Source organism: Pelobates fuscus, chromosome 3 (assembly GCF_036172605.1).
Source record: "Pelobates fuscus isolate aPelFus1 chromosome 3, aPelFus1.pri, whole genome shotgun sequence".
NCBI lineage: Eukaryota > Metazoa > Chordata > Amphibia > Anura > Pelobatidae > Pelobates > Pelobates fuscus.
This window is the reverse complement of record NC_086319.1, coordinates 294671636-294696139: the sequence shown is the minus strand read 5'-3', so window position 1 is coordinate 294696139 and position 24504 is coordinate 294671636. Positions and strand designations below refer to the sequence as shown.

Here is a 24504-nt window from a genome sequence, read left to right as displayed (position 1 = left end):
CGTGGCATGTCCGGAGCCATTTTGGCGAGTCATTTACGGCCTGTCTCCAACAATCAATATAAGGAAACTGGCCGTAAAGTTCAGGCCTACCTGATACAGCCACGTGTAAGCGCTGTACCAGAGTTGGATCCAAACTGCCACGTGGCGGCCATGCCGCAACCAAAGTAGGCCACTCCCTAGTGCACAAAGTGACCAAACGTACAGGAGACATCTTTACCCCAAAATCACAAACTTTGAATCCCTTTTTAAAATTCTTAACCATACATCCTAAGGGATCCGGAATCGTTGACTGCGACGCACCCATATTTAACAGTGGAACGTCGTCGACAACGATTACTATACACGCGTACTATTCAACAGTCACACCCGTTTCCTCTGGCAACAGCACCACGTGGTACGGTTACCAAGTGAAACGTACACAATAACAATAAACACTCAGGGAATTCCCGTACACACACAGCTGCTACACCAGTCACTATATAATCAATATTATGCCCTTTGGCGTAACTACACAGTCACCCACGCTATAATTCTCTATATACGAATTACCCGTCTATAACACACCCCAGTAACATCGTCTTTTACAAATAGCGGTTACAGTACGGTTAGCATAGGTCAAAGCACAAGTTAAGGTCACAATACAATTATTAGTGGTTATGGTGTTAAACATGCAATGGACGACAATGATTAGTACTTATTATATAATGTCAGTAAATATACAGGGTTATGGTACCGTGCACTATAATACAGCAACACACTATTAACACTCTCGCTAGACGGCTGAGCTCGCGCTATCTAACAAGATATACACTTTACTAAAACAATCGTTAACACATTTACAATTCCCAACTAAACTATTGGCCAGTACCTTGAATGGACTACCTAAAACTATATACACCCGTTTTGGTTAGCCACACTGCCCAATCACCACATATACATAGCGAGCTAGAGAACCGAATTTACACAGGCGCCTCTTAGTCGCACTATACAACGAGCTAGAGATCCGAATTTACACAGGCGCCTCTTAGTCGTACTATCAAAAGTCTAGTGGGTTCCAAATTTACACGCCTTCCCACTTAGCCCAGATAGGATGAGAACTAGCGAACCGAATTTACACAGGCGCCGCTTAGTCTCCCGGTCCCTCCGACCTAGCGAACGTAATATACACCCTAGAACGCTAGTCTAGACAAGACACCGGTGTCCGGCTAGGGCTATCTTACACCAGGACCCCGCCTGACTAACCAAATCAAACGGTCTGACTAAAGAGCGTTCGATCGAGCGGTGCGCCTTCGCTCCTTCCCTCCGACAGAGGGGGCAGATACAGATTCAAAAACCCCTTTGGGCCTACCGCACAATCGGTATACCCCTAGCGGGTCCTGCCGTCTAAAACAGCAGTTATCTTACCTCCTCGTTCCTGAACCTGAGTTCACACTCATCGACGGGGACACCCCAGCACTTCTCACGTAGAGGCCGATGATCTCCTGGACAACAGACCAGTGGCGCCGAGACGAAGGGAGGTCCACGCAGAAGTTCAGGGGTGCAGCCGTAGAGAACGTGGGCAAAGATAGACCGTCTCACGCCTCTGCCTCTCAGCTACCGTTGAACGATGAGCTTCCCGGCCAATGCACCAAATGATACCGGAGAAACTGACGGAAGCCAAGCACAGAGAGATGGACACAGGTTTCTTCAGGAAGGAAGAGATTCTTTATTGGATCACCGATCGGGACTCAGAGGGACTAGCGTCACCAAAATACAGCAAAGTCTGAGTACTGAATACATAGAGTACATTCCTTATATAGCACTGTAGCTCCTCCCACAATTAACTACACCCACACATACCCTTAACCTATTTAATGAATAGAGTCTAAACTCATCCATCCGGTCTAACCACGTGGCTCATCTGATACAAAGGAGAGGGACGCGTAATTCCAGTTCTTACATTCCTGCACCTGGTCAGTACAGTGATGACAGTATCTTAGCTACGTGTTATTAACTAACTGATACTACAAACACATATACATACATATGCCTTGTGGCAATCTTAGCCTGCTAAACTTGTATTTTACTGGAATTACATCACAGGGGTATTTGTTGGTTGTAGTTGCGTCTGGCCCCTTGCAGGTACCCCGTTTTGCTGTCAGGGTGTTTGTTGGTTGTAGTTGCGTCGGTCCCTTGCTGGTACCCCGGTGGTAAGCTGTAGCCCCAAGGTCGCTGCAAATTCTTCCATTTCAGCTGGGTGGTGTAGAACGTGTTCTAGGTCTCCCATGCGGACTTGTAATTTGAAGGGATGGCCCCACCTGTATCTCAGTCCTTTTTGGGTTAGTGCTGTGGTAAGGGGTTTTAAGTCCCTTCGTTTCCTCAGCGTGGTTGGAGCCAGGTCCTGGAAGAAGGCTAGCGTGTGGGTCCCATGCTTTAGTTGCGTGGTTCTGGCTGCCGCCATAAGCTTTTCTTTCATGGCAAAATTTAACAGGCGGCCGATGATGTCCCTTGGGACTGATGGGTTGAGGGCCAGGGGCCCTATCTAATTCCCTCTCTTGGTCTGAGGAGTTTGGGAGCATGGACCAAAATATTTCCTGTAGCGTGGGCAATATGGCATCCGCGTCTACTGTTTCTGGCATGCCCCTTATCCTGATGTTATTTCTGCGAGAACGGTTGTTCAGGTCTTCCAGGCTATCTTGTAGAAATTGTACCTTATCACTTAGGTCAAAGATGTCTTGTCTTTAATTTGCGTTATGTCAGCTTCCGCCTGGGATGTGCAGTTGTTCAGGGTCTCAATTTCCCCTTTGAGGCCTGATATATGCCGTTTCAGTTCTGTGGCCGTGTGCGCCTTTATGTCTGCTGAGGCGTCTTGTAACATCTGGCGGAGGTCAGTTTTAGTAAGTGGGTCTTGTGTTCTCGTGTTATTAGTTGTTTTTGTCTGGAGCCTCACTGTCGTCGGAGTCTGCTCCGGATTCCTGAGCCTCCTGGCTTAAAGATGGCTGCCCCTGTTCCCTGGTGGCGCAGAACATGGATGCCACAGATAGTGGGGTGTCTTTTTTTCTTTTTGTTTCCCCCCATTATTATGATGGGTAGGGGGCTTTGTGGGTGTCGTGTAGCCCGTTTGTGTGGCTGGATGCTTGGTAAAAGGTGCTGATGTTGGCGGATTACGGCTCGAGGACGGGAGAGCTCAGGCTTCACACGTCCTGCTCCATTGGCGTTCAGGCTCCGCCCCCCAGAGTTTCATTTTTATCCATTTTCCTATAAATATTTTTAATTCTTTAAATTTTATTTATTTATTTTTCACTCTGATATCCCCTGGGTGATTCCATTGCATTTCTAAGGATTCAAGCGCTCTATGCATGGGCAGCGCTGTTTGGCTGTGTTGTGTGGTGGACTCCTGGCGTTTACACTAGCTGGACATTCTCATTTTAAAGGAAATGCCTTATTAAAAAAATACTGTCATCCTTTAAAACCTCTTCAGTTTTTCCTGTGCTGGTGGTTAAGGCAGACTTGACATTATTACAAAGGGATACAGGCTAGTTTACAGTGTTCATTTTGTCGACTAAAATAAAATGGCTTTTTAGTCAAAAACACTGCACAAATAGGCCGTGGAAGGGGCAAAAGAGACTGAAAAGTCCTATAATATATCTTTGAATTGCTTTCGTAAGGGATTTAAATCACATAAATTTTTAGATATCTTGTCTGTCTTAATTATTCGACTTATGGATCCAAGAGTAAACAGTGGAAGGAAAAAATTGTCTGGAGCCGTAAACTGTGAGAAAACAGCTTCCAATTAATTAATAGAACTAGAGTATTAACTTATAGTCGAATGTTTGCATTCATCTGCCAATAATACTGTAATACAGTAGAGTACACAAATTAAATACAAATATATAGGCACTTGGGGCAGTAGGCTGCAGATAGCACTAAAATGTTAACCCACTTCTTTATAAAAGCGTATCAATTAAACTTAATAGCTCCCAACTGATTCCTCTTCTGCAACTGTCATTAGTCTAGGACTATCCTTACCTTTTGTGTCATTTTACCCCACTCCCTCTAGCATGTAAGCTCATTGAGCAGGGCCCCCAACCCCTCTGTTCCTGTGTGTCCAACTTGTCTGGTTACAATTACATGTCTGTTCGTCCACCCATTGTAAAGCACTGCGGAATTTGACGGCGCTCTATAATTATCATAATAATAATAATAACTGGAATATCTAACCGCAGTAAATTTAAACTGCCACTATTAAAGTAGCCTTAAGTTGGAACTGACAGACCCACAAATCTCAGCCAGCAGTCTACTTGAAAAGAGGTCTCTTATTAGTAAGGTGAGGAAAAGCCTGTGTCAGTGCACCAAACTGATATTCAGCCGCTGCCTGTATCCCATTTCCAACCACCAAACTTCACTGCTTCAAGGCAGGCCCCCTTCCCAGATCTCCACTAAGTAAGACCGAAATTAGATGATTATTAATAAAGCCTATACTGAGAATTATTATTATTTATTTATTTATATAGCGCCAGCTTATTCCGCAGCGCTTTACAATAAGAAGGGAATTTACCAAATGAGACAACAACAAAATGTAACCGGAACAATAGGTTGTTGGGGAACCTGCTCGAACAAGCTTACAATCTAGAGAAGGTGGGATATAAATCCACAATAGGAAGGGTATTGAGGGAGACCGCAAATAGACATGGTGGGAAAGCAGCAGAACTGGAGGTTAGTAGAGTGTGGCCCTTTAGGAGAGAGCGAGAGGAAGGTTTGAGAGATAGACGTTAATCTTGGAGGCCGTAAGCAATCTTCAAAACATTGGTTTTGAGGGACTTCTTAAAGGATTGAAGACTAGGGGAGAGTCTGACCGGGATAGGAGCAGTCCGTGAGGAGTCTTGCAGGTGTGAATTTGCAGTAAGGATCGAGCAGCAGACAGGAGAAGGTCAACAGTAGAGCAGAGAGATCGAGAGGGGGCATACCTGTGAATTAGTGAAGAAATGTAAGGGGGGCTAGAGTTGGCTAGAGCTTTATAGGTAAAGGTTAGTATTTTAAATTGACACCTGTAAGGGACAGGAAGCAAGTGTATGGATTGACAGAGGGGTGAGGTGTGAGAGGAGCGACAGGAGAGCGAAAGATCAGCCTGGCAGCAGCATTCATCAGATTGTAGGGGGGGCAGTACGGCTTCTGGGGAGACCAATTAGGAGGGAATTACAGTAATCCATGAAAGAGATTACTAGAGCATGAACAAGCTCCTTGACAGCATCTTGCAAAGAAAGGGACGTATGCGGGCAATGTTTTTAAGCTGGAATCGACCGGTTTTAGCAACAGACTGGACATGAGGCGCAAAGGTAAGGCCAGGATCAAAAATTACCCCAAGACAGCAAGCTTGAAAGGATGGGGTGAGGCAGGTACTGTCAACCTGCATGGAGAGTGAAAGAGGGAGAAAAATAAGAAACTCTGTTTTAGAGAGAGAGTTTCAGAAAGCGGGAGGACATCCAATCAGAGATGGAAGAGAGGCAATTGGTGACACGTTGTAGGGGAGGAGAGGTATATCTGGGTATCGTCGGTGTACAGGTGGTAGTGGAATCCATATGAATTAATGAGTTTGCCAAGAGGCAGTATAGAGACAGAACAAAAGGGGACCAAGAATTTAACCTTGAGGGACTCCGTCTGAGACAGGACGAGGAGAGGATGTGTCGTTTGAAAAAGACACTGAAGGAGTGTTGGGAGAGATGGGAGGAGAACCATGAGAGGGCTGTGTCACAGAGACCAAGAGATTGAAGAGTTAGGAGAAGGAGGCCATGATCAACCGTGTCAAAGGCAGCAGAGAGGTCAAGAAGAATTAGTATGGAGTAGTGCCCTTCGATTTAGCTGCAATTAGGTCATTTGTAACTTTAAGAGCAGTCTCAGTAGAGTGGAGGGGGCGAAAGCCAGATTGAAGAAGATCGAGGAGGGAGTTGGAATTGAGGAAGTGAGTCATACGAGTAAAGACAAGCCTTTCTAGAAGTTTTGAGGAAAAAGAAAGCAGGAATATGGGATGATAGTTGGAAGGGGAAGACTGGTCTAGGGATGGCTTTTTTTTTTAGGATGGGTACAACCGTAGCATGCTTAAGGGTAGCATGGACAACACCAGGTGAAAGAGCAGTTTAGGATGTGTGTTAAGGATGGTACAAGACAAGGGCTAATAAGGTGGGAAGGTACTCTATCAGGTGGACAGGTGTTGGGACGAGAGGAGAAGCGAAGCCACCTCCTGTTCTGTAGCTGAGAAGAAGGCCTGTAGAGTTGGGAAGGTACGGTCGATGTGTGGTTGCGAAAGGGAGGATAATTCTTTTCTTAGCTGTTTAATCTTGTTGGTAAAGTAGCATTCAAGGCTGCCGAAAGGTCAGTTTGAAGGGTGACCTGAGGTGGGTGAAGGAGAGAGTTAAAGTTATTTAAGAGACGCCTGGGATTGCTTGAGCATGAACTAACGAGATGAAAAGTTGGATTGTTTAACAAGGGTGAGGGCTGTGCTATATGAAGACAAATTGATTTATAATGGAGGAAGTCTGACAAGGTGCAGGACTTCCTCCAGCAGCGTTCAGCTGAACAGGAGCATCTCTGCTGGTAGCATGTTGACTTAGTGTGCCACAGTTGGAGGTGTGCCCTCCTTGAGGTGCGTGCTTGGAGTGGGGCTGCAGCATTTAGGTCAGAGGTAAGGGTAGCGTTAAATGAGGAGAGGGATGGATGAGAGCTGCTGGAGCTCAAGAGAATCCAAATTCCTCCTGAGTTGAGGGGATTAGGTTGAGCATATTGGGTGTGGGGGCACTCAATAAAAAATGATAGGAGGTGGTCTAAAGATCATATCGGCTATGTAACTAAAAGTATTTCAACATCAGCATCTGTTAGATATGCCTTTCTCAAGAGCCGAACCTAAATGTGTGAGTCATATATTTAAATGGTAATTAATTTTTTTTTTTTTGTCCAGGCTACACTTCTTTTTTAAATAGTTGTTGTCCCTTTGAGTAATTTCTTTTGGAGCTCTACCCTTGAGGGTTTTTATGCATTTGTATTCTAATTGTATGATAACTGGGTTATGCCCTAATTACCTTACAGCCACTACAAGTGCAGTAGAAGATTCTGTGACTACTGCTTGTCTATCTTGTGACGGTTACCCAGTGTGAGGAGGGATAAATACTGCCAGAGATGTCCTTTTCCCCTAGTCTTGAGCAGCGCTTCAGTGTTCTCCAGTTGACCTCTCAGCCGATCACGATCCCATATAACTGTAGAGCTCTTACAAGAGCTAGTGGTATAGCGGTATCCTACAATCACAAGACAAGGCTACGTGTTGAGGGTTAAGCAGGAATGGTTTAATGGTAGCCACACTGGCCTTTTATGCAAGGGTGACACCCAGATGGACCTTGTTTGGGACTGAGACACAAACTTGTATACCAATAATAACATTGATACAATATAAGGCACTCACACACGGCATACAATACCTCCCCTCTGCCTGGGAGATACTCAATTATCTCTAGGCGAAAAATAACATATTTTATCGACATTCTGAAAATACCTCAAAATCACACATGAACCCCATAAAAAGTATACCCCCGGTCTGGGTGAGCAACATATTAAAAAATCACCCAGATCGGTTCAAGGGTTCGGGATTCGTATGGAAGTCTTATTATGTTTCTTTTGTGAACTTCAAAATGTAGCAAAACGTCTTGAATAACTATTTGTGGGAAAGCTAGCCGTGTGCCCCTTGTTCAGGAGCTGGTTTTCACCGAACACCGCCTCTTTCAGAACGAAACTAAGTGGTCCTGGAAGTCTCAGCGGTGTTCGAGCCATCGAGTGTCGAAAATTGTTCCATATACTCGACAACCAAACCCCACTGAACGCATTTGACAAAACAAGATGGCCGCCACCACGTGTTAGTGCATTTGACGGCCATCCAGTGAACCACTTCGAATGTTCAGAGTTGCGGTTATAGCAAGTGTCAATTGGCGGCACTGATTTGGGTGGTCTAAGGGTTCGGTAGAACGTTTGGTATACGAACAAGCTGGGGCAAAATCTGTTTGGTTGAGTTCATATACCGATCTAGGCAAAATTAATAAAAATAATGTCCAGGAACAGGGCATTTTATATTTTATAACTATTTTATAACTATATTTTATAACTATAACTATTTTAGAACTATTTTAGAACTTTTTTAGCTGGCTCCTATGTTCTAAACAAATTTGTGAAGCCCTGGCTTAGAGTGTTTCTTTAAGCTCATTAATGGAAATATCCCAGCACCATGATAACCGCCCGCTGTAGTGATTATCGTGCCATAAATTCTCTCCTGCCCATGCCCGGTTTCTCAGTAAGTCTCACCCAGACTCAATAGGAAGCTGGGCACTGGCAGGTAGAGCACAGAACAGAGTCAGCAGAAAAAAGATTTGGGGCTGAAGTGCCTCACATTTGGGGCTGTGCCCCTGTGTGCCAACATTTAGACTTTTTTTTTTATTTATTTATTTTTTTTTAATTTTCCCTCCAATCCATAACTGCCTTAATCTCCTGTCCTAGACTGGCAGTCATGCCCCATTTTTCTTAAATGATGCCACTGTGCTACCCAAACTTTTTGAAGGATCTCTTCAAAATTTTACAATTGAACTTCATAGAAATGTTAATATAATGACAAGATATATCTATACGATGAAATACTACTTTGTCTTACATACACTTTGGAATATGGTAAAAGTAGGAGCTCTATTGAGTTTTCACTCACTAGGTCTTGCCATCAGGTGTCAAACTGCAATAGCATGATGTTGTGTATACAAAATAAAAGCTGTGGAGGCTCCTAATGGGTCTTCAGTTTTCTACTCTTGCACACATGGGACTACATGATGATGATGATGCTTCTCCTTGGCGGTGCTGAGGAGGGATAGCTTCGGGTATAACCCCCTCTTCTTCCTTGCTGCCACCTTACATCGAAATGCAGAAGGAGACCTCCTTTATGTGAGAACAGAGCAGTGGACGGTTGATGATGAAATGCATTTGTTTGTTCCAATTTACACAATGTGCCTCGTAATGTGAATGTGTAAGGAATTAATAGAAATAACTTTTTGTAAATTGCAGCCAAGACGCAGGGTAGGAGTTGCCATTGGAGACCAAATCTTGGATCTAAGTGTCATCAGACATCTCTTCACTGGTCCTTTCCTATCTAGTAACCAAGATGTTTTCAATCAGGTATAGTACGTTTTCTCTGTGTGTGTGTGTGTTAATTCTAAATGTTCTGGTCTTAAATCCCAAATTAAATGTGCTGACTATCTTACACTCTTCTTCTGTTGAGAACTTTGCAGCAACCAAGAACATTGCTCATCTAACCCCGAGTTGTCTCCCCTACTACACTCATCCCAACTCATGGCCCTCCCAAATAAACTACTCCTTTAGAAACCTCTTTGATGCTCATGCCCATGGCATTATTAGAATTTAAGCACCAGAGTTTAAACCTCAAATAATCAGTTTGATTATTTTAGTTACCGTATATACTCTAGTATAAGTCGACCCGAATATAAGCCAAGGCCCCTAATTTTACCACAAAAAAATGGGAAAACGTATTGACTCGAGTATAAGCCTAAGGTGGGAAATGCAGCAGCTACTGGTAAATTTCTAAATATAATTGGATCCAATAAAATTACATTAATTGAATATTTATTTACTGTGTGTGTGTGTGTGTGTGTGTGTGTGTATGTATGTATATATATATATATATATATATTGAATGCAGAATTTGTGTGTGTTTGTGTGAATGCAGAGTGTGTTTGTGTAATGTGTGTAAACTGGGTGGGGGTAGGGCATTTTTATTATTTTTAATATTTTTTTTTTTTTATTATTATTATTATTATTATTTTTATTTTAATATTATAAAATGTTTTTTTTTTTTTTGTCCCCCCCCCCCCCCCCTGCTTAATACCTGGCCAGGGTGGGGGGCTATGGCAATCCCTAGTGGTCCAGTGGATGGGCTGTGCAGTGGGGGGGCTGGCAGGAAGCGTTAACTTACCTTTACAGCAGCTCCTGTCAGCTCCGTGCAGCTCCCCCGTTCAGCTCACAGTGTAAGTCTCGGCGGTCTGCGTGCGGAGCGTTGCCACGGTAACCTATGACGGCCGCGGGTCTCGCGAGACTTACACTGGGAGCTGCATGGAGTGGACAGGAGCTGACAGGAGCTGCTGTAAAGGTAAGTAAACACTTCCTGCCGGCCCCCAACAGGATTATGGCAATGTAAGTTGCCATATTACAGACACTGACTCGAGTATAAGCTGAGTGGGGCTTTTTCAGCACAAAAAATGTGCCGAAAAACTCAACTTATACTCTAGTATATACGGTACATGCTACGAGCAACACTCCCAAAGACCATCCATTTCCATTGGAGTTGAATTAACTTCTTAGTATGTCAAAAGAGGGAGAACATGAAATCTACTAGTGCACGAAGAAACTGATATATATATATATATATATATTAGATATATCTATAATCTCTATCTTTAAAAAAAAAAAAAAAAAAAAAAAATTTCTTTGTTCCTTTAGCCAACCCTTAATAAATTTATGGCGCTCGGGCACAACGCTTGGACAGAGGTTCGACACTTCCTTCAAAAACTTCTAAGCACGCCTGAGCCATTACTGAAGGACAACAAAGAACTCCGGGAAAAGTAAGAAGGGATACTTGACAATGTCATATTAAATTGCATATAAACACAATATACTTGTGGGTTTTTTTTTTCTTTTTTTGCGTCCGGGATAAAAAGGGGGTACTTAGTGCAGGCACTATAGTATCTATTCTGACTTTAAATGAAGTCTCAGTACTAGACTTGTGCATACGATTTCAAATAAAAAGCGATTGAAATCTGAGTGATTAGCGAGTTGTAGGAATTCCATAACTTCGAATCACCATATCATGGAAAGAAGGAATAAATGAGCCTTTTCGATTTTCACGCTTTGGAGTTCTGCCTGTGGTGCCAAAAAAATTATGGGACCACTAAGAATAGTTTCACTTGCCTTGATTCTATCCTCTTATATCTCACCACTGCTAGTTTGCCAAAACACACAATGGCCGCAAAAAAGGCACAAATCAAGTTGAGCCCACTTCCTGGAGCCCCTAGCAGGCTAAACCAAGCTGACCGTACCATAGTCCTATAAATACAGTGGTACCTCGGTTTACGACTTTAATGCGTTCTCCGGGACATTTTGTATTGCGAAAAATTTGTAAACCGAAATGTGGTTTCCCATAGGAATGCATTGAAAACCAATTAATCTGTTCCGGAAGTCAGAAAAAGTCAAAATGAGAGCATGGAAACCAACCCACAATGCATAACATGCAGTAAAAGGCATGCAAACAACAAAGCTCAGCTCACTACCTTTCCGCCGCTTACGAAATGTGCCAAAAAAGTCCCAAAACCGTTGCAAAAAATGTCTAGAATGACTCCAAAACGCGATGCAAAAACCGCTCCAAACACCTGCACACTCGAACCCACAGACTCCAGCATGCAGGAGGCGGCACTTTAAACCTCCCAGGGGCAATGCATCCTAGGTAAACTTGCTTCCTATTGCGAAAATAATTTGTAAACCGAGGCATTATTTTCAATGGATTTTAATTTGTAAACCGAAAATTATGTTAAACGAGGCGTTTGTAAACCGAGGTAGCACTGTAATTTAAATTTTTTTTTAGCGCATTGATGCCACTGATGCTGTTTAGTTTGGCTTATTTCGCTTGTAATGCAAAGTCTACATATTGATGTGATACCCATGAAACAGTATTTGTTCTATTACTGTTTTCTCACATTTATTGAGTTTGAGGATCAATAAAGCATTAAAAAAAAGGACCGTCACACAAAGGATATATGAGAAAGATATATTACTATAGAATAATACAATATTCCCCTGCACTCACGCTCAAAAATAGAAGTCACCGGGCGCATCACCAAGGCTCCAAGGCATACAAGCCTTCTAAATGAGGCTGCTCTCCGGATTTAAAACAAACTTTTTGTTTTAAATCCGGAGAGCAGCCTCATTTAGAAGATATAGATAGATATATATATATATATATATATATATATATATATATATTCTCAACAGTTGATCTTAAGGAAAGTCCCGTGTAGTGGACTGAATCGTCGATCATTTGAAATATGCTTTATCTGGACCGTGAGTGCTGCTACCTCTTTGGATTTCTTGGTTATTTAAAGCCTTGGCTTAGAACCCGGCACACAAGGGAGATTTAAAGCTTGAGTGCAAGAGCATTTTTATTATATATATATATATATATATATATATATATATATATATATATATTTCTTCTGCGTCTCCTTTTGATTTATTTTGCTCTCTGTTGGCTACTTCTCACTGGGTTTGTGAGCCAGATGGTGTGAACCAGATCTGTGAATAAAAAGAGCCAGATGGTGTGAAATGCCCTTATAAGTGTATTCTAAAATATATGTGTATATATATTTTGCAGTAAGTGGTATTTGTGTGTTATTTCCCAAAACCATTGCATAGACTTTTTATTTATTTTTTTTTAAACTAAAACACCACATGGATAAAACCCAATTTGCCAGGAACACATTTTTAGTTTTTTTTACTTTTCACTGTGCACAAGTCTACTAACTATTTCAAATTGCTCAATGCTCCAGAGTAAAACACATCCTTGGTTTATTAGTGAAAATTCTTACCTTTTCATTTTTAATTCAGAAACAAACTGAAAGGACATCCTTGCACACTGCTAGTAGACATATATTATTTTATCCAATGTAGCCCTACATTAAGCATCTTGTTATAAAACATGAAAGACTGCATGTAATGGACCTGAGTCATGCCAGCAAGCATTATTTGTTGCACTATAGAACAAAATGTATTTAAATGAGATGTGTGTAGTGTATACATGGAATACCTGGCTGATTACCGGGTTAATTGATTGTATAGGAATGTGCTATGTGTTGGATCACAAGGCAGGTTTTGCATATTAACTTCTTCCTTCAAAGCTCGACACCAAACTGTTTCCCTAGGGCAGGAGTAGGCAACCTTTAAGTAGTACTGTGCCAAAACAAGATCTTGAAGTTCCTTGAAGACTGTCCCCTTTTTTTAAAAAAATGTATGTATTTATTTATTTTATTGAGGTGTGTATGTTGCTGAATTGAGCTTGTGTTTATTTATGGGGTCTGCAGTTGCTTTGTAATGTGTTTGTGCGTATGTGGGATGTTATAATGTATATTAGACATGTGCAATTAGTTTCGTTCCGAATGTAAATTCGGATGCTTCCAAATGGCAGATATGCCGACTTGCCGAAGTGCTTCGGATTTCTGAAAAGTGGCAAAACAAGAGAGGGAGGGAAAATGACATGGAATGATGACAGAAATCTAGACCAATAAACTAATTCCTGGCACTGGGAGCCCTATAGATGTGGTGGCAGTCCGGGCAACTAACCCTACCTCTACACCTAACCCTAAGTGGTTGTGGTGGTTAGGGGTAGGGTTAGGGAGCCCTACAAATGTGTAAGTGGTTGTGGTGGCAAGAGAGGGATGCTTACGAATGTCCGAAGTGCCAAATTTCTTACTTACCCGAATTTCCAAACCAAATTTATTTTGCCAATGCACATCCCTACTGTATATGTTCATTAATAGTTTGTGATATTATATATGATACCTATAAATAGGGCTGCTTGTGGAATTGTGGTGTGTGTGTGTGTGTGAGAGGCTGCTTGGGGTATTGCACATGAGAGGCTGCTTGTGGGGTTGTGTATGTGGATTGTCGGTGGTGTTGTGCTTGTATGGACTGTTTGTATTATTTGTATGAGGGGGGAGTATTATTCTGCAGCTCAGTGTGTGGTTGGCTTCCCTGGGGTACAGTGGGGATCGGACTGGCCAGGTACAGTTCAGGGGCAGTAGTTGCGATAGCTGATGCGGGCTGCTTTACTCCAGTATGGATTCCCATTCACAAGTGCTGAGAGGAAGTGATCTGAGATCATATTCTCTAAGTAATGCAATGCGTAAATCGAAGATTGGCAATCACCGCTAGTGTTTTACAAGCAGATTTCTGAAGCCCCACTGGGACTCCTGATAGGCCAGAGCCTGTTTGGCTGACAGCCTTGAGTGCCGTGCAAATGCACTTCGAGTGCCACAGGTTGCTGACCCCTGGGCTATAGAATGCAAATGAGGAAGTGTGCTTGCCGTGGGAGTCAAACCTGATTTTTGGTTGAAGATGCCATTACTGTAACAACGAAGTGAGTAATTTTGGATTTCTGTTTTTTTTTTTTTTTTTTTTATATTTTTTTAACTGCTGGTGTAAAGTATTTTTCTCCTGTATGCACTGTGGCTATTTCTGTTCATAAATATCCCTTTATTAAGCTTTGCCTATGTCTGGTAAAGAATCACTGCTTAAAGAGACTCTATTAATAGTATTTTTTTTATTTTTTTATTTCATGGATATGTTGCTGTGTGTGTGTGTGTCTTTAATTTTTTTTAAATCTAATTAGCTTGGGGAACCAAGGCATCCTATTTATAAATTATCTTGATGTTGGCAGTTTTTTTTTCTTCATTTAGTGTTAAGTGTAGGTGGTGATATGTGGTATTTTAATCCTTCTTTTCAGTCTAGTGCAGACAAATGGTGAATTTTATTAACCCTTTCACCCCCAGAACCAAATCACAAGAATGCTTGTTCGCATTGTGATAATTTGAAATGGTTTTTATTTTATATTTTTTCTTCAAATGTATCCCTATTCCTCAAATATGTATGGCCTACAATTAAAAAACCCATGACTTTCTGCATAGTGAATGGATATGTAAATATAATCTGCAACATTTTCTTTTGCAAAACATAAAACTTTTGTGCACTTCAAAATAACAAAACAAACTAATTTTTTTTTTTTTTTTGCCAATCATTTCACATCTTTCCCGTTGCGGTTGTTTAACTACAATCATTCCATATTAATAACGTATCTGTCTATTTCCAGGGCTTTTGTGCTACAATCCAAAGCAATTCTTCACCTGCCAGCAGACATTGGTAAGAATTATTGATTACACACCAGAAGTTAATTAACAACATGATAATTAAGCAGTTTCTTCACTTCTTTATGCAAATTAATTTCATGATTGTGTTTGCCAGGTCTTCCACTTTCTGAATAAACTTGCTACAACTGGCATGATGGGGCTCTTTTATAGGCAAAGGCACAATATGGGCACCTAGACCACTTCATCCCACTTAGTTGCCAACTGTCCCGTTTTTGCCAGTACAGTCCCGGCAAGCTGGAGTCTGTCCCGAGCAATTCACTCTCCTGGGACAGTCCCGGCAACTTGCTGGCCATGTGCTTTTATTAATTTCCCTCAGACTGGAACAGCCTGTTACAGTCCGAGGGAATTTAGTACAGAGTTGCTGGGGAGAAATGCTCGGGGCTGCATTGAGGCTGCCGGAGGGAGCACTGACAGTCTTCCTTCCAAATTCCCAGCAGCTTGCCTGGCACAAAGACTCCTCTGCCTTGCGGACCTGGGCTCCGCCCCCACGACGCAAGCTCTGCCGTGGTATGTTGGCTCCATCTCTCGCTCGAAAGCTCTGCCCCTGCTAAGTCGGAGGAAGAGGCCCAAGATGGGTACCTGACCTCCCAGCAACAGTACGCGCCGAGTGCGCGCGCACACCAACCTGTGTCTGTGTGTTTTCAGCAGCCTGTGTTTGTATTGTATGTATGTATTGAATTTGTTGGCGGTACCAATAAATATAAGCTTAATTTTATCGATAATTTAAAAAAAAATAAGATTCCTGTGAGTTGTTGTGTACAAATGGCCCCAGTGCACGGCTTTGCTCGGCGGCCCATAACGCTGGTAAGATGGTACTGCTTGTGTGTGTCAGTGAGCTTCTATTTAGTGAGATTGTGTGTGTCAGTGAGCTTGCCTGATTAGGCTTGTGTGTGTCACTGAGCTTGTTGGTTTGTAAACTAATGTATGTTCTATTGTATAGACACAACTCTCTGACTGTATAGGTCTTTTTATATTTCAACTTGTACTAACTGTATTGCCACTGATACCAAACTTGCCTGATATAGATGCTGTGCTGCGAATGTATCTATTGCATACCAACTATGCCGGATACTGTTGGTGGGAACTTGGTGTTATAAAGGTCTACTCAACAAAGAGAGAATTGCATGTAATTGTGATGGGAGAGTCAATAAGCTAGTTAAAAAGAACAAACCTATATGCAGCTATATATTTGCACGGCCTGATCTGCTGCTTTTTTTTGGTAAATGGCTTATTGACTCTCCTCTGATTTTATTTATACTTTTTTTGCAATTTCTCCAGTACCCCATCAGGCACGGTATTTTATAGCTGTATAGAGCAGCCCGTACCATAATAATGTTAACAAAAAACAGTTTGAAGCACTTCCAATTTTGCAACAAACTAGGAAAAAAAATCCTTCTTGACCCCAGAATGGCAGTCAGATTTGTCCTGTGTAAAGTCCGGTTACAAATTGTATAAATGGGAAAAAATATATTTTAATGTTTTTGTGTATGTCAATTACTTGTACAGAAATGTAATGATAATATGGCTGAATTAATTCTCAAATTTATCACACATTTTATGTATTGTGTATAATTTTTCTACATTTAAAATGAATAAAAATGAAATCCTTAAACAAAACCTGATCACCCTTATTTTGGGGGGAATAGAAAGAGGCCTACATTTGCGAGAGGGACAGCTATGACATATGAATGCATTGTTTTGAAATGTAAATACAGAATATGGTGACAATTGTATAATTTTTGTTATAGTCGGCGTCCTATCCAAACAGACACAGATGTATGCCCTGATCTTGGAGTACAGTTCTAGAAATTCAAATTCAAAATAAATGAGGGAAACTGCGCACACACTAGCACTTCATTCCGTACTATTTATTTTCTTCTTTTGAACGTTCGAATGGTTCTAGGTTCATAGGTGCTTTGGACTGCATTCCTGTGGTGCTTAGTAAGGACTTTAATATTACGTTGTGTGTTATTATGAATGTTGCACTACAAGGAATAAAAAAAACCTGCAGTGCAACTCAAGGAAAGAAAAAGCGAGAGAAAAAAAAATATTTGAGAAGGTAGCTAATTCTTATTATGTCTATACACCTCCCAGGAGATTACACAGATTTTTATTCTTCAAAGGATCATGCAACAAACGTGGGGATTATGTTCAGAGGAAAGGATAATGCTCTGATGCCAAACTGGTGAGTCGAAGCCCTTTTATATTTGTAAAATGTGTTCCCTATAGTAGTTCTTCCAGGATTTAGCATTTACCAATATTAAACCCTTGAGGATGTCAATCATAGCTGGACATTTGGTGGTCCCTCCATAACTTATTAAAAACATTGCTTTAATATGCCTGTTCGATGGAGCAGGGTTGGATTGCGGTCTGGATCATCGTTCCATCTACTACTCCATGGGATTCTGAGCCCCTCAGGTATATTTACGCATTATTGCTACTTCTAATTGTATTCTATGAATGTACCTGGAAGAGTTTATTAAGAAATGGAAAACTAAATCATAGGTGAAGTTTCGGCCTCCTATTTGGTATATTCAATTGGGTAACCCTGCTTTATATACGTTAAATCTGCTTTTATTCTGTTGGTAAGCAGAGTAAAATACTCTAAATTTACAATTTTTTTTTTTCTTCTTCTATAATAACTAGTTAAAGGACCACTCTAGTGCCAGGAAAACATACTCGTTTTCCTGGCACTAGAGTGCCCTGAGGGTGCCCCCACCCTCAGGGACCCCCTCCCGCCCGGCTCTGGAAAGGGGAAAGGGGTTAAATCTTACCTTTTTCCAGCGCTGGGCGGAGAGCTCTCCTCCTGCTCTCCTCCTCCGATCCGCCTCTTCTCCTCCCCGTCGGCTGAATGCGCACGCGCAGCAAGAGCTGCGCGCGCATTCAGCCGGTCACATAGGAAAGCATTCATAATGCTTTCCTATGGACGCTTGCGTGCTCTCACTGTGATTTTCACAGTGAGAATCACGCAAGCGCCTCTAGCGGCTGTCAGTGAGACAGCCACTAGAGGAAAAAGGGGAAGGCTTAACTAATTGATAAACATAGCAGTTTCTCTGAAACTGCTATGTTTATAAAACAATTAGTTAACCCTAGCTGGACCTGGCACCCAGACCACTTCATTAAGCTGAAGTGGTCTGGGTGCCTAGAGTGGTCCTTTAAGCTACATTTGACATAATCCGATTTGCTCATATCTCCTTGGGGTTTCATAGGCTACACCTTCCTGTTGGGTATCATGGTCGGGCATCCTCTGTAGTGGTGTCAGGAACGCCAATCCGAAGACCTAGGGGACAAATTAGACCAAATGATGGTACGTTAAAACACTATTTATTTTTATGGGATTTGGTTTTATTTTATATTAACTTTTTATTTTATTTTATTTTATTTATTTATTGTTTTGTTTTGTTCCCCCTCCCTCACCTATCTGTATTTCAGACCAGCCCCCTATATTCGAGGCGAGCAAACTCCTGGATATTGAATTAGAAATGGTGAGTTATACCGCCTGCTGCTAAAGCCTTGTCTTGCAAAACAGGAAGGTCTGGAAGGTGCATTCTTAAGGCAAGCATATAGTGTCTGCTTTAATACAAGGCAGCTTTATTTGTGAACCTCACCATTTCTTAGATATATTTTAAATTTAAGAGAGTCTTGCAAATGCAGTTAACCATATGTATTCATGTGGCAATAAGCAGCATTGATATGCTGGGGATGCCCAGCTGACATTCTTGGCTTATCACTGCCACTCATTACTGTGCTCGGCTCAGGGCCCTCATTCAGTGTAAAACTGATCAAGAATGGTTTGACAATGAACAGTGGAAAGGTGCCCAGGAACTCAATTACCCTAACCACTTCAATAAGATGAAGTGGTCATGGTTTCTAGTGTTTCTTTAAGGCTCAGTTGGATAAATACTGTTGTAATTGCGAGCCAACTTTCAGCATTTCAGACACAATAGCCGAATAAGGGGGGAAAAAAAACCATAAGAGAACTTTCTGCATTAATCACAGACTAATTTTGGTTTAAATTATGGAATTGTGTTTTTCACCTAATTTCAATTCACTGTTTTTTAACTCTAAGCACTGACAGGTATAAAGGCAGATGGGGCGAGCCAGACCTGTCTAGACTAGAGCATGTCCTTTAGACATGTGCAATTCGTTTTGAATGTACATTCGGATGAATTTCGTGAAATTCGGATGCTTACGAATGTCCGAAGTACCTAAGTTCGGAAGTGCCGAACCAAATGACATTGGTCCGAATTGACGAAGTTCCGAAGTGCTTTGGATTTATGAAAAGTGGAAAAACGAGAGAGGGAGGGAATATTACGTGAATGATGATGGGAATCTTGACCAATAAGTGGATTCCTGGCTTTGGGAGCCCTATGGATGTGTAAGTAGTTGTGGTAGCAGTCCTGTCACTGGGAGCCCCCTGCCCATAGTTCTAGGATTGCCACCACAACCACTTACACATCTGTAGGGCTCCCAGTGCCAGGATTGCCACCACAACCACTTACACATCTGTAGGGCTCCCAGTGCCAGGATTGCCACCACAACCACTTACACATCTGTAGGGCTCCCAGTGCCAGGATTGCCACCACAACCACTTACACATCTGTAGGGCTCCCAGTGCCAGGATTGCCACCACAACCACTTACACATCTGTAGGGCTCCCAGTGCCAGGATTGCCACCACAACCACTTACTAGACATGTGCAATTAGTTTCTTGACATTTGGATGCTTACCAAGTTCCAAACTGCAGAAGTTCGGAAGTGCTGAACTAAATGCCATGGGTCCGAATTGCTGAAGCAGGCAAATTTTTTTTTTTTACTTAACTGAATTTCCGAACCAAATTTTATTTCTTGCTCATGCACATCCCTAATGCAATTGACACAATAAAGGGCAGATTGACCCAAAAAAGGATTGTTTTAGCATAAATTAATACATGAACAAAAATGGGGGGGCTAATTTCTGCTTACAATGTCCCTTGTAACTTTTTAGAAGAGAACTGTCACCTCAACTATGTATTTTAATATAATCCTTTCATAAAGTTTGAAAGGAAATGGTTTATTTGTTAAATAAAGTATGTGTTTATTTAATAAAACCTGCCATATACATACACCTTGAGTCAAGCAGTGTTTGAATTTGACCGTCAGTCTCATGAAGTCAATGCACTGTACAGAGAGTAAAGCAGTAAAGACCATAGAGACTATATATAGAGTTTTTCAAACCGTCTGGCCCAAGGTGCATGTATATGGCGGAAGGATCCTGTCCTTTTTCTTCTTTGCAGCCCTGGCGTTCAGCTTCTCCACGCTGAACTGTCCCCATAGAGCTGCATTGATTTAATACATCTCTGAGGTGATGCTGATTGGCGCAGAGTGACGTTTTGAGGCACTTGCTCAATAGCATTAAGATTGATGTCCGCCACCGAGGTGGAGCTAGCCGGGGTGGGACAAAGTGAGTAAGAGCACCTTTTCAAAGCAAGGCAAGGGGGGCTGTGAACCTAAACAGCCATACCAGGACTATAGTGTCAGGAATATATGTTTGTATTCCTGACACTATATAGTGTTTCATTTTAAGGCTTTGTTAATGCCTTTCTATGTAAATATGCCACCTTTTTATATTGAATATTGCTTTTCTTTGTCTGAAAGGCTTTCTTTGTGGGTCCTGGCAACAATCTCGGAAATCCCATTCCTATTCACAAAGCCCACGAGCACATCTTTGGGATGGTGTTGATGAATGATTGGAGTGGTAAGGAACGTTCATTTTGTTTAATATCACATGAATATACTGGTTAGCAGGGATTTAATGCAGATAGGGTTATTCAGTAAAGTGAGAATTATCTGCAATTCAAAATAAATGTCACATTTTAGGCAGAATAGCCGAGCTGTAACAAAAATTCTCCAAGTGAGCTATGCTTCTGGTTCTTCTACTTTGGCTGGAAATTCACTTTGAATACCTCACAATTCTCTCTTTAGTGAATAACCCTAAAAACATTGTTTGGGTTCTGTAGCACGTCAGATAGCTTCATGTTTTAAAGTAAACAAAAACATATGCAAATCCGGACACATTAATAAGCTGAGGTGCACTAAATGATGTACAGCGAACCTATTACTCATTAACTAAAGTGAAAATTTTATGTTTTAAGTAGCCGAACAACTTTGGCCTTGCATTACCTGATCAAAGGACCATTTACTAAAGTTAGTCCGCCCATTGTACAGCGCTACGGAATTTTCTGGCGCTATATAAATCCTCAAATAATAATGGGAGTTAAAGGAACACTGCAAACACCATAACTACTACAGATGACGAAGGGCAGGCTAATTGAAATGTTGTCCGTTTTTAAAGGGCAATCCAGACGTGGACCCCTTGCTCACGGTGCCTAGAGAGATATCAGCTATGCCTCACAGATGAGGCCTAACAAGGCTGAAATGATCGTCTGGGGTTGCTGTGTCTCTTGTGCAGAGGGAACTTGCTGGCATTTTGGATCTGGACTGCCCGTATGGGTGGGACCAGTCTGATATGCTTCAGATATTTTCTCTCTGTAATGGCACAAGATGAGCTAAAACCAGCTAGAGATCTGAGCGGGGACCCACCGAAGGGCAGGCTAATTGAGCTGTTGTCCGTTCTCACCTCTCTTGCTACTTGTTTTTTCTCTACTACAGATGACTGGTTATGGTGCCAGGAGTGTGCCTCCACCCCCCTCCCCCCTCCCCCCATTCTGTGTAAAAATAGAGCATATAAGAATTCACAGAACTGGCAAAAGCTCAGAATATTCTATAGCTTGTCCTTTGTTATATTCCAGCTCAGTTCTCAAAGTTTTTGCTCACACTTGTGCCATTACAGAGAGAACATATACCATTTACATATCAGACTGATTCACCCATAAGGGTAATCCAGATCCAAAATGACAACCAGTTCCCTTTATATGAGTGATATAGCAACCTCGAAGATCATCTTGGTCTACTTTGGGCCTTGTCAGCAAGGTGTAGCCGATCTCCCTCCAAGCACAGTAAGCCAGGTGTCCATCTCTGGAATACCCTTTTAAATCCCCAATATAAGTATTAAACCATGTTGTGTGGTGTATGGCACAACTTAGCTGAATATAGCAATGTTGGATATCTTTCAATTGTCCTTTTCCTCCTAAGTGTCCTGATTTTCAGGTCCTGTCCGAGGTTCCCTGGAGTCCCCAACAAGCATAGAGTGAGTGCATCGTAATTCTAGCAGATATCCCCCTTTTCTTGGTGGGTCTTACTCTTTAGGCAGGACCAGTGATGCATTCACATCAGACACGCCCTCTTTACAACCACCCACTGGTGTTGCGTTGGAAGGTCTGCATTTTCTAGCAAATCCAAATGAAAAGACAACATTGTGTATTATATGGCTGTGGGCAGCGGCGTGCATACCGCGGTCGCAGCTGCGACCGTGCCCGGCACTCCAGGGGGCCCTGGGGACCCCTGCAACTGGGTACCAGACCTGCTGCCACATTTTACGGCCCAGGCCCGCGCGGCAAACCGTCGGGGTCGCATATGGAGGGGTCCATCGGGTGGCCCATGCTGTCAGGGCCACCTGATGGACATGGATTGTAAGGGGGCCGGGTCTGCGCTGGGCGCTTTAAGAGCGCGACCGGGCCTCCTGTGATTACATCATCACTGGGAGGAAGTGACTCCACGGTCACTCCTCCCATCAGGCTTAAACCCCCAGGGAAAGTAACCAGGTAGGAAACCTTTTGGGTATGTGTGTGTGCAGGTCTCTGTATGTGTGTGTGTCTCGTATGTACGTGTGTGTGTGTGTGTGTGTGTGTGTGTGTGTGTGTGTGTGTGTCTATGTATGCAGTGGCGTACACACAATCCATGGGGCCCCGTATATATATGTGTGTGTGTGTGTGTGCCTGTGTCTCTGTATGTCTGTATGTGTCTGTCGAGGGATGTGTGTGTATGTTTGTGTGTTTGTATGTATATGTCAGGGGGGATGGGGGAGCACGGATCGGGGGAGAGAGGGGAGCATGGATCGGGGGAGGGGGAAAGAAGGGAGGGCCCACGGATCAGTTTCTCACTGGGGCCCCATGGATTGTGTGTACGCCAATGGCTGTGGGCTGACATTCCCACATTGCTAAGGATGTTAAGAGTTCTAAGCCACATGAGAAGGATCGTTGCCACAGGCTTAATGTTACTAGCCATTACCATGGGAAGTCTGTCAAGGTTCAGATATTTATGTTCGTAACCTTTCTATGTTCTTTTTAGCCAGAGATATTCAGAAATGGGAATATGTTCCACTTGGGCCGTTTCTGAGTAAAAACTTTGGAACCACCATATCTCCCTGGATTGTGCCAATGGAAGCTTTGATGCCCTTTGTCCTGCCAAATCCAGTTCAGGTGAGAACAGTATTGTAGCAGAATGCAGTAAGCCTGTCCTGCAAAATGCCTGTGTGACTGTATTCGTTATATTTTTACCTATGTTGAAATTGCTATTCGTCTATTTAATATGTGAATTTATGTTATTCGGTAGTTTCCATCCGTACTATATACTTATGGAAACTACCGAACGGAGAGACCACCCCGGAGAGAAGTGTGCCAGCAATTAAGGTTCACATTCTTTCCAAACCGCAAGTTAACCGGCTCATTAACATTGTATCTGGGTGGCCGCCATTCGGCATGCGTACACGTGGCGGCGGCCATCTTACGCATGAAAATCTCAGCGGTGTTTGGTCGTCGAGTGTCTGGAACTCAAATCGGACACTCAAACAACCAAACACCGCTGAGACCTCCAGAGCTCCGTAACTGCCGAACGGAGAGACCTAACGAATCCCCATTCGGTAGTAACAAAGTACCGAATGAGGGAATCACTATCTAGGTGAATTTAAGTATAGATGGCCATTATAAATGTCTGTTTTAACTGCCGAACGGAGACCGACCGCAGGGCCCATTCTCATGGAACCCTTTTCGGATACCAACTCGTGTGCGGTCGGTCAAACTTCACCTTCCTGTAACTACCGAACCACTGGTCCGATCTGGGTGAATTTTGGATATTATATTCACCCAGATCAGGGCTACCTAGCGGTACCCTAATATTAAGGATATGTGATGGTTTAGGGGTACATCCAGGTTTGGGGTAAAGTACTGTACAAGTTAAGGGGATTATGACTCACTCTGAGGGGAGGAGAGGTGTGGGAGGTAACAAGCACTGCATTGGTTACTGTCCTAATTACTGTAGTTCCCTCCCTTGCATGGGAGCAGGCTTTATAAGAAACCTTGGAATAAACGATTGTCAGTTCTACTCCTGAAACTGTGTGTCGTCCAGTTACTGGGAGTGCTGTGGGGATTTTGCTGTACCTTTTTACCTGCTGGAAACTCTGCTGTGGATTTACTAATGACTTGTTCCTGAGCCTTCCTTGGATCTAAAGTGGAGAATAGCTGCGAGAAATCAGCTCTCCGCTACAAGTATATTTTGATAATGTGTAAAAGTCCAACTATACATATGGGATATCTATAGATCAAGAGAAGCTATTCATAGCTACAGACACATGTCTCCCTGGT

At 42.5% G+C, this 24504-nt stretch overlaps 1 protein-coding gene across 1 annotated transcript in view; it reads left to right on the top strand.

Annotated features, from left to right (window-relative positions):
- FAH (fumarylacetoacetate hydrolase) overlaps positions 1–24504 on the top strand; it is a 56750-nt gene that overhangs the window by 18413 nt on the left and 13833 nt on the right. The window contains exons 2-9 of the mRNA XM_063445605.1: positions 9064–9174; positions 10513–10634; positions 14927–14976; positions 17079–17169; positions 18194–18291; positions 18417–18469; positions 20621–20720; positions 23213–23343. Of these exons, the coding sequence (XP_063301675.1) occupies positions 9064–9174; positions 10513–10634; positions 14927–14976; positions 17079–17169; positions 18194–18291; positions 18417–18469; positions 20621–20720; positions 23213–23343 (756 nt within the window). The remainder of the gene's footprint in view (positions 1–9063; positions 9175–10512; positions 10635–14926; positions 14977–17078; positions 17170–18193; positions 18292–18416; positions 18470–20620; positions 20721–23212; positions 23344–24504) is intronic.